General features: G+C 38.8%; 1 protein-coding gene across 1 annotated transcript; it reads right to left on the reverse strand.

Moving 5' to 3' along the window:
- Window positions 1-10,613: 10,613 nt before the first annotated feature.
- Window positions 10,614-12,163, reverse strand: LOC144256136 (uncharacterized protein C12orf71 homolog). The gene is made up of 2 exons (XM_077801241.1): window positions 11,222-12,163; window positions 10,614-10,820 (listed from the first exon to the last, which is right to left on the reverse strand). Exons 1-2 carry the CDS (start codon window positions 12,161-12,163, stop codon window positions 10,614-10,616), a joined length of 1,149 nt encoding a protein of 382 aa, XP_077657367.1.
- Between the last annotated feature and the right edge of the window lie 2,013 nt (window positions 12,164-14,176).

The following is a 14,176-nucleotide window of genomic DNA, read 5'->3' on the forward strand; positions in this document are numbered from 1 at the left end:
TATTCTATTTCTCTAACACTTCACCATCATATATGATAGACTTTAGGGTAGAGGTTCTTAATGCCATTCATGAAAGACTTAGTTTATAAAGAGTCTTATTAGTAGCACATGATGAATTTTATCTACTGTATCTGATATTTATAAAGAGGATCATAAATCCTTTAATTTGCATTTTGATCTACTATCTTAATATTTTTTTTCTATTCTTTATCTATAGTCTCATGATCAATCCTATTTGGTTATACATAATTCTGTTTCTAATATGGCTAGATTTAATAACATTGGTATTTTAACAAACAAACCTATTTGTTATTATTTGTTCACAATACTTGGTCTTTCCAACAGATCACTCCTTATGTTCTATTTTTGTCTTATATTAGGCTTTAGAATAAGTAATGTTGAAGTTTTTTATTTTTTTCTAAAGATTTAGTATATTTATGACATAAGCAACTGTTTCGTAAAATCCAAGAAAAATTAATCATAAAGCTGTCTATGTTTAGACTCTTTTTTAAATGGGATAGAGGTTGTTGGGGGTTTTTTGATAAATTTTTTTCTTCATTTTTTAAATGAATTATCCACATTTTATTATTATTAGTTTGATTTTTTAACTTGGCAATTTATATTTCCCTAGAAATTTGGACATTTCAGCAAGACTGAAATTTCTTATCCTAAAGTGTGATATTGTACTATTTGTCTTATCCCTATATTGTTTTATGTACTATTACTATTTGTAATAAGCCTTAAATATCTGTTTTCTAATCACTCATTTTTTCTAATTGTTAATAATACCTTGATTATTTTAGTATCCCCTTCAAAGATCTAGTTATTTAACTAATTACAAATTGGCACTTTTTTCTTTTCTGTTTTATTAACTCATGGTTGCTCCTCAATCCTCAGTTATTCCATTATTATGTTGCTATCATTCTGGTTTCTTCTGTTGAATGCTGGTTAGCTTAGCTCTTCTTGTGTAGTGAGGAAGTATGACAGTGGTGACATCTGAAGTGTCTTTGGGAGCTTTATTATTTTGCCTGTTAAGCCATGACATTTACTCTATTCCCAGGAGCCAGCCCACCTGCTTGAGAGATAGATAAGTTGGAATTGTTTCCAAAATAATTTAAATGAAAAGATTGAAGCAATGAGTGAATGTTCAGGTTCCGGCACTAAAGAGTAAGATTTTTGCAGAAGGACACACTTGATGTTGAGAAAAGATAGTCTAATTCCTTTTTCTCCTCAATTAGCACATGAAATGATGGGCCTCCGCAGCTCAACACTGCATATCTAATAAAGGTGTGCTTAACTTGCCAGAAGAAAATGGAATAGATAATTCTTCTCCGGCCACTGGGAGAGCTATGGGGAAAAGAAGTGAAGAGCAATTAGAAGTTATCACCACTTCCCTTCCCCAAGGTCTCAGCAGAGGAAGAGGCAAGTATAGAAACCTTATATACCAGTAGGTTACAATTGAAGTTTTGATTTTCTTGTAATATAGGTTACTTCAGAAAATATTTTAATCTATGTATTTTGATTTTCAGAGGTTTGTTGTATCCTTTTGTGATTAGTTTTATTGCTGAGTGGTAGTAAGAAATTGTGGATTTTAATATTTTCTTTGTTTTTTGAGGATTCCTTTGAGGTCTAGAATGGCAAGACATTTTAAAGTTCTATTTGCTGTTTACAACTTTTTTTCCAATGTTTACAGATTTTGTTCCATTTTAAATAAAGCAATCCTATTTCTTCCTACTAGAAAAACATCTGATTTCACATTTATTTTTCTGATTTTTTGTTCCATTTTTTGCTTCAATTTTTATAATCTTATTAAAGTTATTAAGATAAATTAATTTCTCTGATATTTTTCTTTCCCATTCAAAGGATGTATGATGTATCAAAATGCATTCTACTGCCATGTATAATTAATTAGAACAAATTTTTAAAAACTTAAAAAAAGTCAAAGACTTTTGGTTACATTTTGGAATGTAGTCAAAATAAAAAATATTTTATATGGTTTGATCAAGATTAATTCATTTGCTTCTCATCATGGTCTTGGAAGATATAGAGGACCATTTACATAAGAGATAACTTAAATAGGAAGGAACATGACAACTTGATAATGAGTTACCAAGATAAGATTTTAGGGAAAGGAAAATAGAAGTAGATCTATAGATATGTAAAATTAAAAAAATTAAAAAGCAAGTGCATCAACCAAATGTCTGGGCTGGCACGCAGTTCAGTAAATATTTATGGAATAAATGAGTGATCAAAATTCCCCCAAATTAAGTTGAGTTAGCAGCAAGAGATAATGAGGCACACAGATCCCACAGGTAACATCAGACCTCTTATTTGGAATTAACATTCATGACACAATTCTCTTGTGGAAAAAAAAAAGTGCAATTTTTAAAACCCAAAAGAATAGAATCAGTAGAAAAAGAAATAATATTTCTTTAAGACATTGGAAATTTTCCTTCTATCATTGGTCATACCCCCTTCTCTTACTTTTCCATTTGTCTTCAGTCTCATTTCTGTAATAAATCAGGCTCGATTTCTGGACAGCGTTGTCAATATTGTTTTTCCATCTTTTCATTAACAAGCTTGAAGGCAGCAGTGAAAGCTAAGTAACCTTCACCTTTCAAATGGAAAAAAAAAAAAAAGGGTTGCAATAACCATTCAATTTCAGGTTCATCTTCTGCTATTCAGCAGTCAACCTGGAGAGGTGATCATGGGTCTGCATTAGGGCAGCCCGGAGGGTGGTCCTTGGGAGTGGGGTTGAGGTCATTGCAGGGGCAGGGTGAGGGGTCAGGCATTTCCTGCCGCACCTGGAGGATATAAATGGGGATATTTTAGTTTCTAGCACAGGCCACTCCTTAGCCTGAGAGAGCACAAATATTTACAGAAGGAAAACCAAATAGGAGCGCTGCTGCATTGCCAGCCTGTACTGCTGAACTTAATGAAGGGTTTCTTTCCCCCTATGGATTTCAAAGCAGCCTGAACTAAGGCTACTAAAGCAAACAGCATATCTAAGATTTAATGGAAAAGAAAACATGCACGTAGCATAAAAGCTCCATTATTATTCCTTCGCCCTTAATTTTAGGCAAAGTGCATCACGGTGACTTTTTGATGCACCCCTTCTGTCCCCCTGCCTGTGAAACAGGTCAGCTGATATGGTTGGATGGCATCTTTCACAGAGCCCCAGGCTCCTGAGGACCCCTGTGCAGTGATGTGCAGCTAGCTACCTGCGGTGGATTTACAGTGACATGACAGCCATTGGCAGTGCCGGGGGACAAACTTCAGAATCCAAAGGTAAGGTAAGGTGGAAGAAATTTAAAAAGGAAGCCAAAGGAAGCACAAAGAAATGCGATTTTATTTTAAGGTTTCACATACTCGCCAACTCCATTCTCCCTCCCAGGCTCCTCACTCCTAATTTTCTGGGGAAATCTGTAAATCTTAGAATTAACATAAATTCACCAACTTATGAAAACTACCATGGGCACTGTTAATTAGCTCGTGCAATAAATAGATTAAGTAGATAGAGATGATATTTTAAGAAACCGGTCATTTAGGGGCCTTTTCCGTGTTATCTATTGATCAGATCATGGAAACCTGGACAGCCGGAGGATCCTGACAATCACCAGACATCCATAACCCATTTTTTGATCACCAGACTGAAGTCATCCTCACATATATTCCCCTGCACACCCCTCACCAAGTCTTCTTTAAAAGAAGAGCCTGAGACCCCCAAAGCATCTCTCACGCTCAAGATGCACGCCACATTCTCTCTTAAATGTGTATTACTTGCTTTCCTAAAATAAATAAATAAATAAAATTCCTGTGCTTCTGTAGGCATATGCTGAAATTATTTTCTGTCACATGCACCAAGGACCGTAGTACCTGCCAAGGTCCCTTCTCCAGGAAGCCCTCAGGCCCTCTTCTGGTGACAAAGGGATCATTGGAAAGTTACATGTTCTAATGGAAAGGTGTGGTTCTCCAAAGAGAACCAACAATGAGCCCAAGGTCTTACGGTGTCTCTTGAAACATGGGACATGTACCCAATCCTTTTGTATTTTTCTTCTTTGTTCATTAACGAAAAGGCTGATATGCATACACAGGGCAAGACATAAAACATTTTATCCTTGCATAAAGTTCCTTATGCCCTCTTCAACCAATCTTCCACAAGAACTATTCTGAATCCTTTGTGCCTCTTCTAATATCACACAGGACACCCAGTGTCTGGGTTTCTCCTGCTCCATGCAAGGGCCAAGCCTCCTCCACATGATTGAATGTACCTGTGCTCTTTCTTTCTTATTCATGAATAGTATTCATTGTACTAATATACCATAGGTTATCCATTCTCCTGTGGATGTAGATATTTGCACTGTTGACAGTTTGAGGACTGTTAAATAAAATTTAAGGGAGGCCACTGATTTGGCCTGAAGTCTTGCACGAGTCCCCAAAAAAATTCAATCAAAAGGGAGTCACTCATGATAAATTTTCATGTCACTCAACCAAAACTTAATTGTTTATCTGATGCTTCCAAGAAATCAGAAAAGAGATGATAGCCAAATCTCCAAGTGAACACACTCAAATCAGTTTTAGCTGACATGGTGAGAAAGTCCCCTCCCCCCTAAGTCTTCCAGAAAAGTGACCTAAGTAACCTGATGATCAGCAGTCGTCCACTTTTGTGTTAGGCTCTTTGCTTATTCCTGCTCCAGTCACATTATACAAATTAACTGTCCTGCCATGTCCAACATCAGATGAGATATTGCCCAATTCATGAGTTGCAAATAAAAGTCAATTTGATCATTGAACTAATTTATGGAAATTTTGTCTTTTGACAGAATGAAAGTTATTTTGAACATTTTTTTGTGTTCCAAATGTTTATGGAACATAACATAGATGGATGAACAGCTAGAGGTGGAACTGCTCTAATCAGGTAGGGTAGTAATGTGCTTAACTTAAAAAATACAATAGAATTCCAAATAGAAGAGTGTAAGTGTTTAAATTGATCCATATTATCATTAACAATGGGGATTCTTAGCAATTCAGGTGACAGTGTGGCAATACCTCATTTGGTCTTAATTTGCATTTCCTTAATGAATAACTATTATATGCTTATTGACAACTCCTATTATCTTCTTTTGAATAGCATCCCATCTAGTCTTTTGCTCATTTTTAACTTGGCAGTCTGCTTTTGTTGTTGATTTGTATAATTTATTTGTATATTTATATAATCTGTAATTTGTATATTTATATAATCTGGAAAGAGTCTTTGACCAAATATATGTATCATCTTAGTGAACATTCATTCATTTATTTATTCATTTATTCATTCTGTATAATTGTCTGTAAAATGAGTTTTAACACTGTTGGTGGAGATTAAATTAGCTCATAGATTACAATTGAGGTCCCTTTCTATTTTCATACCCTCAACTACAGAGAGCTTCCAAGCCAGTAGCTCTTGGGTTTACATTTCTATACTTTGCAGTTAGATGCAAAAAAGTCAGACATAACATAAAATAGATGGCAGATAATTTTTACTGCAAATACATTTGTTCAAAAGAATTAGAACACCTCATAACTGTTCAACCGATATTGTTAGTGATGTTATCATTTTTGCTGTAGTTCTGAACATTGTCGATAGGATAAGGCTCCAAAATTGCTCTCCGTACTTTTCTACATGTAAGAGAAACTAATGTGATTTCAGCAAGTTACCACAGGCTCTGACTTTGCCAAGAACATGTCGGCAGTAAAAGTGCTTTCTTCTATTGGTTAGCAACTCAGACTCTAAAATGGACATTGAGTCACCGCCAGCTGTTTGTCCTTTTTGGACAGGCAGGAGTCTGTTGGGCTACAACTACACGTTCTTTGTACCTCTTAAAGCTGGGCTGGGGATGTAGCCTGGTCTCCATCAACAGCACTCAGGTAAAGCAGTCAGGTAGAAAATGTACCTGGTGTTTCCTGTACTCTCTCCAAGCTTCTTAGCATATGTTATATTAACTTACAGTATGTTATATTAACAGTTTATAACTAGAAGTGAAGGTCATAGACTGCAAAATTTCCATGACTTGAGAAAGCTGGTTTTTCCATAAAAGTTCTATCATCACATCCCTGCTTACCCTGCATGCCCCACACATGAGCACAACCACACAACCTAAATAGCTCCAGTCAGACCACCCTTGGGAGACAGAGATTCCCCTGTGTTCCCAGGACAGTGGCAAGAGATGATGTAACAACCACATCTCACACATGCCTCGGGTATTTAGCTCTAGGTGGGAATTCAGGATTATTTCTAAATAATATAGGTGCATGATTTCTGAATATTTAATAATTGGGGGTCAAATAACATCAGATCTACTAATATAGTCATAGATGCGCAAATAAATTAAAATAAAAATAATAAATACCATGAAAAATAATACGTTCAATTAAAATTACGTGATGAGTGAGAAAAGTTCTTAGTTCCTTATTGTATGGAATTAAGAGAAATAGTCATAAAGCATGAGGATATTATAAAAATTATTCTTCTCAAAGTAACCACTAGAACAAATATGAGCAACTTTCTAATGCCTAATAAAATACATCCAAAAATATTTTATAGATTTTTAAAGCTACATAACCAGAAATCATAACATAAAGTACATGACATAATTAAGATAAAATCCTGTGTTTTATCCTTAAATAAAAAAGACGAAATTCATCCATCAATAGAAAAAATAGACATTTGAATCAGATGACAAATATGCTGTATGCAAACCATATACATGATCCGGAAATACCAGTTGTCGTGGACTTACAAATGTCAATAAAAGGAAAGAAGGAATTGTGATCTTAAAAAAAAATGCATTAGTTTAAAAAGCACTAGTTAAGGCGAAATAAAAAGAGAATTTTGTAATTAATGATGAAATGAAACTCAGGACTAACTCTTCCCAATGCAGCATTAATGTTCATCAAGCCAAACTACCAGAGGTATTTTCATTGAAAAACAGTGATATATGTGGGCAATTTCTCTACTTGAATAAATGGAAAGTTTTCTCATGATTCTTATGACTGTATTTTATTTTCTTCTAAGAGTGTTACTATAATTTATTTAACCCGTCTCATGTTGATGGATAGTTAATCTATTTTCTGACCTTTTGCTGTTCCTAATTGTGATGAAATACACTTGTACATATGTCACATCAGGTATATGAATAATGTGTCTGCAGGATAAATTTGTAAAATGGAATTTGCTTAGTCAGTGAGTAACTGTGTTCATAATTTTAAAAGGCATTTCCTGAATGCTACCTATAGAAAGTGTTTGAGATATTACTTCCAACAGAATACATGGGTTTCCTGAATACATCCTTGAGAATGGTCCAAGGTCACAGGTATACCTTCTTCACCACCTGAGCAACAACTTACTGAAGTTGTCTGGCTTTTTACTTCATATCTATATGAAAAGCCAATCTTTATGTATTTCTGTGCTCTATCATAATTTGAACCCCTATAGTCAATGTGAGCTAAATTGTTTTATATTGACTATTTATGTATTTCTGTACAGGATCCACTTGGATATGCTCAGAAATAAAAATCTGGTTTTATATTTTTAAAAGGTTAATAATGTCGTTTAATATAGCAGAGATTCAACCTTTGTTAAAATTCAAAGTTGATTCTTGATTTAAAGTAAACCTTCATTTGGAGTCAAGGAACATTTTTTTTTTCTATTTCAAAGGGGCATTTTCTTAAAGCCAAAAGTAAATACAGTTTTAATGGAGAAATGTTAACTATGTTCCCTCTGACATCAGAAACAAGACAAGGATGTTCTCTATCATTATCATCTATCACTATTATTTAACTTTGCTCAGAAGGTCTTTCCTGATGCAAAAGACCGTGAAGAGAGAGAAAGGAGGAAAACAATCTAAATATTTATAAACAATATAATGATTCTGCCTAGGAAAAAAAACAAGAATGAAGGTAAAGCTTTTGGAATTTTCTTTGTCAAAAGAAGAAGGAGGAAGAGGAAGGCAGGATAAGGAAGAGGAAGAGGAGGAATTCTTGTGAATTCCATTGCAAATCAAACTCAAAAATCAAATTTTAATATGAAACAATTTAGCTGATATTCATTATAGAGACCCAAATTGTGATAGAGCACATCATCATATAAAAATAATACTTTTGCAAAATTAAGATATCTAGAAACAAAAATGTCCTTAATAATACTTTTGGTCCTCACCTCATTTCAAATTATGAGTACAAATATGTGGCTACTTACGTTAATTCAAATGGAAGCTCTCCTTGTAAAGTTTGCCAATGTGTCAGACATCTTCAAGAAATTTATCCCCAAAAAAATCAAGTGTCACATTTAAAAATACATTTTTTCAGAAAAATACCAATGACAAGACATTCAAGAGAAACATGGCAAAGAAATTGATCTTGTAAGTACTAATGAAGATATTTGTTCTATTTATGTTCATTTTAACTTTCAAATAATCTACTTTGTTCTGAGCCCAGAAGGCTCCTCCAGCTCTTCTTAATCCTTTCTCCTCTACTAAAGAGTGGGCAGCCTCCAGTCTAGGATCTAAGAATGTCCTCCTGATCCCTCCAATGAACTCCAATGACAGTGCTCTTGCTTTTTAAATTTTTTAGATCTATGGGCAAAGTGTCTGAAAGGGTATTTCTTCAAAATAGGTAGATACACAAATGGTCAAACAAGCACAGAGAAGATGCTCAACACCACTAGTCTACAGAAAAATCTGATCAAGAGAATCACAGCCTTTAGGATAGGAGGCCCCTGTGTTTCTCCTTTGCTAGCAAAGCAATAAACCTTCCTTTTCTTTATTACCAAAACTGTGTCTTCATTATCAGGGACAAAGATGGAGCTTTCGGTAACAAATTTGGTACCCAGGTGGGACCCGAGGGCAGTCCCTGCTCCAGCTTTCTTGGGCAGGCCTGGTTCTCCAGAGAACCCCACTTCCATGCTGATGTAAAGCAGACTTTCTGACAGCCGATGGCTGGAGAGGTATGAGATGGGTGAGTTTGCCTCTGGTTGAACCAGAGGAGCTAGTCCTTTGAGGGACTGAGGACCATTCCAGCAGCTGCCAAAGCTCCTTTTGCTTCAGGGAACACCTGCCTTCTCTACCTGAACAGTCCCAGTGGCTCCATCATGGTCCACTGTCAGAAAAAAGAAACTGAACTCGTTAAGACGTGACTCCCTTGGTCAATTGGTAAGTCACTCGGTGTGCACACGGAGACTTTCAATATCACACATCATGTTCCTCTTTATGGGAACAGATGGTCCCTTTTTCTGGGGACCTCCGTGGAGCCCCTGGTGTACAGTCATGGTTAAACAGGACTGGAGAACCTAGGGATGTTTACTCCCTTCTGATATGGTCTAGATTCTCCTCTGTTTGTTGGCCTTGGGCCTAGGAATTCCCTCTGGTTGTCTGTCTTTTGTTTTGTATATATCTGTCACTGTCCCTTTTAAGACATGGCCAATACTACATTGATCCTGTAGGTAGTCTCTTGGGAAAGATCTTGACTGGCCAATTTAAAGTTTCCCATCTGTTCGTCATGATATTGGGGCTGTCTCTGATTGTCTTTGTGTTTCTTTTTTATAAAACCTTGCAATCAGAGTCAGTCTGTCAGGGAAAAGTGAGTTGAAGAAAGGGGCTTCTACAGGTAGGAGCCTATCTAAGATGTTTTGCTGTAATCATCTGACTTTTGAAAGGCTTTCTGGATTATTATGCAATCTTGCAGTTGGAGTAGGTCTGTCAAAGGTAAAGTAAGTGGAAGAATTTGAACATGCAGGTCTGTCTGTTTTAAAGGTTACCATCCGTAAATGCTGGTTTGGGCGATCCTCTCTCTCTGTTTTTTCGTATTTGTTACTGGCCATTTAAGACATGGGCCACGCTGCATTGATCTAACCAGTACTCTCTTGAGAAGAGAGATCATAGCTGAATGAGCCACCAGTAGAGATAAGCATGTCTAAAAAAAAAAAAAAAAAAAAAAAAAAGTTTATTGTAGCCCTCACCTTCCTCCCCCATGGGCCACATATGTCAGCAAAGTTGCTAAAAGTAAACAACAGGCCAGGACATTTTAGAATAACATGCTAGAACCACCTGGTCCCCAGGGTCATCTAACAGCTCTCTGTCTAACACTACTGACTGACATGGCCTTCCCAGTGACTCACTGCCCTCTGCCACTCACTCCAGACCCACAAGTTTCCCCCAAAACCATCCTGCTAAGTGGGAGTCACAGGGGTCCTGCTGCCTCTGACACTGCAGGTAGGAGTTAATGATAAAAGATGTCGAAATGTGTGAAATAATAGATAAATAGAGGTAAATACAGTAAGAAGGAGCCTAGGGAGAGAGAAATGAAGGCCTTCTGTGTAGGAGGCAGGATACTCCCTGTGATGTCCTCAGAGTCAACCTCAGTCTTCTGGTCAACCTACCTACTTTCAACCTGGGCCCAGATGTTATGATGGAAGAGGAGGAAGACATGCAAAACAAGAACTTTATTAGGAAAACACAAAACCATGCTAAAAGTACAACATGGGATGGGGAATCAATTAAAATAATGGGTGCATAGGGTTCCTAACTAGAGGGATCCTTGAGGTTGGAGCCTGTGGCTTCCAACCAAATGTCTTCTCTTTAGCGCCAGCAGGATGGGACCTTCTTGGCCTTCTCACGGCGCTTTCTCCCTGGCAGGGAGGATACCACTCTCTTCCTGAACCAGTGGAAGAAGCCCCGGAAATTCATACAGGAAGTGCCTTGTTTGTCTGAAGGCATATCCCACTCCTCTGACTGCAATGCTGAGACTGGGAAGCTTTCAGCAGTACCAGACTCCTGGCTTTCCATCTGCCAAGACAAAGAGGAGGAGTTAGAGACATTCAGGGTCAGCAGCAATGGGGCCAATATTACTCATTTATGGATTTCCAATTTATGTTTTTACCTAAATAAGCCAACTGTCAATGCAAAGTTTCAGGACTCACTCACATTAAAGCCACACACAGGCACACACACTGGTCTGTAAGGTGCTTCTCTCTGTCCTCCCCTCTCTCTCTCTCAGTGCTCCCTGGCATTTCCCCAACACCTCTTCCCTGACCCCTTTCCTGGCTGAGGACCTTCTCCCATTGCTCATCTGCCCAGACACTGGGGTCCTCCTCTGCTTCACAGCAGGTACAAGGACTCCATGCTGTCCCACCTGGCACCCCCACTGGGCCTGTCCTTCCTCTGCAGGGGGCCAGCTCTGTGCTCACCTCAACAATTTCATCCTCCTCAAGCCCAGGACACTGCTTGGGGTCTCCATTTTCTGCTCGTTGACACTTGGGCAAGTCCTGACAAGCCTCGTGTTCTTCAGGACTGAACTGATCCATATGGGAAGAGATGCTGCTGGACGGCTGGACATCCTCCTTCTGAGGAGGATCAGGGAGCACAGTGTCATCTACATCCTCCTTCTGAGGAGAACCAGGGAGCACAGAGTAAGCTACATCCTCCTCCTGAGGCGAATCAGGGAGCACAGTGTCATCATCTTCGACATTCTTCGGCTTATTATCCTCCTCTTGAGGAGAACCAGGGAGCACAGTGTCATCTACATCCTCCTCCTGAGGAGAATCAGGAAACAGAGAGTCATCATCTTCATCATTCTTCGGCTTATTATCCTCCTCCTGAGGAGAACCAGGGAGCACAGAGTCATCTACATCCTCCTCCTGAGGAGAACCAGGGAGCACAGTGTTGTCATCTTCGACATTCTTCGGCCTGTCCAGACACACCTTAATAGTTTTCAAGAAATAATACATTTCCCAGACGGTCTTGGTTATTGTCTCCTGTTCCCAATTGTCCATACTCTCGTCATCATCATCGTCACTTTGAGCCCATTTAGCTACTGAGTCTTTGTGGAGGCTGCACAGGTAGGCATTAATGGGCTCATCCATGTCTTCTTCACCAGGCTCCTCTGGCTTCTCCTGAATTCCATTTCTTCTCCCCATGGGTCTCCTTACACTGCTGGTTCCTCCTGCCCCTTGGACAGGAGGGAGGGAGGAAGGACCCTCAGAGGTCAAGTCTTCACAGGGTGTGACAGCCTCACAGTCAGGCCTGTCCTCTGAGGGGAAAGGGACTACAGAGAGGCTCTGGTTGGATTTGGATTGTGAAATGCAGTGCTCCATGGTGGGGCAGCTGCTGCCAGAGGACGAGTCGTCCATGAGGTACAAGGATCAAATGCCCAGGCTCCCTGAACACTGGAAACTTCAAAAGAAAAACATTAATTCATGATAGGGGGAAGGGACTCATGGACTTTTCCAAATGATGCCCATTCCTTTATCCATCCCCAGCCATCCCACTCAGGCAGAAGTGCATCCTGTATTTGCACTCTCCACTCAAGGGCACAAGAGGCAGTTCTTTCTCTTTAAAAACTCATCTTATTGAATAATGACCCTCTGCCCTGAGGGTCTCCACCTGATACCTCTCATGCTTTGTCTTATCACTACAGTTGGAAGAACTGCCTCCCTTAAAGATAGTTGTATAAAATCTGAAAACCCACAGGAAAGTAGAAAGGTGAAAATAAATACCCCCATCCCTCCATCCAAGGGGAATAATAACCATCAGAAAACATTTCGGTGCATTTATTTATAGTCTTCTTTTTTTCATATCTACATGTATGGATGGATTGTACGTGTATGCACCCATCATGTATATGAGTGTCACATCAAACAAAGTGAGATTATTAAATTTTGGAAATGCATATGTGACTATTCTGGAATCCTTAACCACTTTCCCGTTAAATGTCTTTGATGATCACCTATTAGTGATCATTAACATAGGTGATCAATGACCCTTACACGATTAAGACCACTAACAATAGTCTTATTCATGATACTAAACCCCTTATCCACAAGTCTCTACTTCTCTTTACATAAGTCCTATAGGCTGGATGATTGGATCAAAGATTACAAATATTTTAAAATTATTATAATTGATATTAATTTGGTTTCTCGAATTAATACAGCCATTTGAACCCACCCTCCCATCACGTGATGACATCTGTAATCCAACGTTTCTCATGATGCTCCAGCAAGTCATTGGGGAAGGGAATACATACACATTGGCTTTCCCTTGAGATCTCTCTCTCTCTCTCTCTCTCTGTGTGTGTGAGTGTGTGTGTGTGTGTGTCTCACACACTGTCTTCTCTCTCTCAGACACATACTCTCTTACCTTGTAGACTCTGTCACACCTGCCTCTATTTACTTCCTGCGGGAAAGAGATGCTGCCAACTCCTGAGACAAACCCAGGCCACCTGAAGTCCTTCAGGTACTGAATCCAGTAACTTCTTGAGAAGTTCAACTGTCAGAAGCCTGGGTTCTGAGAACCTTGACTGCTGTGGCAACAGAAAAACACAGGAGAGCCACTAGTGGGAACGGATTAAAAGGGGACAGAAAACCAAAGGACCCCTCCCCTTGCTTTAATCATTATTTTGTGTCACTGTGACCAGAATATAGGACAAGAACAACTGAGAGAAGGAAAAGTTTATTGGGGGGCTCACATTTTCAGAGGTCTCAGTGCATAAATGACCTGCTTCCTTGCTTTGGGTCCAATGTGGGGGCCACACATCACCGGGGAAGGGCCCAGAGGAGGAAAGCTGTTCAGCTGATGGAGGGCCAAGGAGTCCACAAAAAGAAAGTGGCAAAGATAGAATAATGCTTCCAAGGACAGCCTCCCGTGACCCACCTCCTCCAGCTACACTCCCCACGCCTACACCAACCATCCAGGCAGTCAATACAAATTAGGATGGACTGATTTGGTTACTGCTCTCACAATCCAGTTATTTCATCTCCAGCCATTGCTCCACTCATACAGGAGCCTTTGGGGAACATTTCGTATTTTAAACTAGAGCAGGTGATTAATGGGCCTGAAAGCAAAAAGAGACTCACCAGCCCACACATAATATTTGCTAATACATGCAAATATATGTACAGAACATCTCCAGGAGCAACAAGACAGTTGTTAGTATTGGTTGGCTCCGAGTAAGGGAAAAAAGGGTTGGATATAGATGTATGACTCTATAACATTTAGTAGCTTTTGAATTTTATCCCTCTCTTTCATTTTTATTCATTTTTATTTATTTATTTATTCGCTTATTTATTTACTTATTTATTTTATTTGGAGTGCTCTTGATGGACCCCAGGCCTCACATATAGAGAAATGCACTACATTGAACT

This window comes from Urocitellus parryii, chromosome 7 (genome assembly GCF_045843805.1).
Source record: "Urocitellus parryii isolate mUroPar1 chromosome 7, mUroPar1.hap1, whole genome shotgun sequence".
Classification (NCBI taxonomy): Eukaryota; Metazoa; Chordata; class Mammalia; order Rodentia; family Sciuridae; genus Urocitellus; species Urocitellus parryii.

Bases quoted from the DNA above. Each gene is read 5' to 3' on its own strand.
- LOC144256136 (XM_077801241.1), bottom strand. From the start codon at position 12,163: ATGGACGACTCGTCCTCTGGCAGCAGCTGCCCCACCATGGAGCACTGC. The intron at 10,821-11,221 runs GTGAGCACAGAG...TTGTCTTGGCAG, and splicing joins AGGAGGATGAAATTGTTGAG to ATGGAAAGCCAGGAGTCTGG.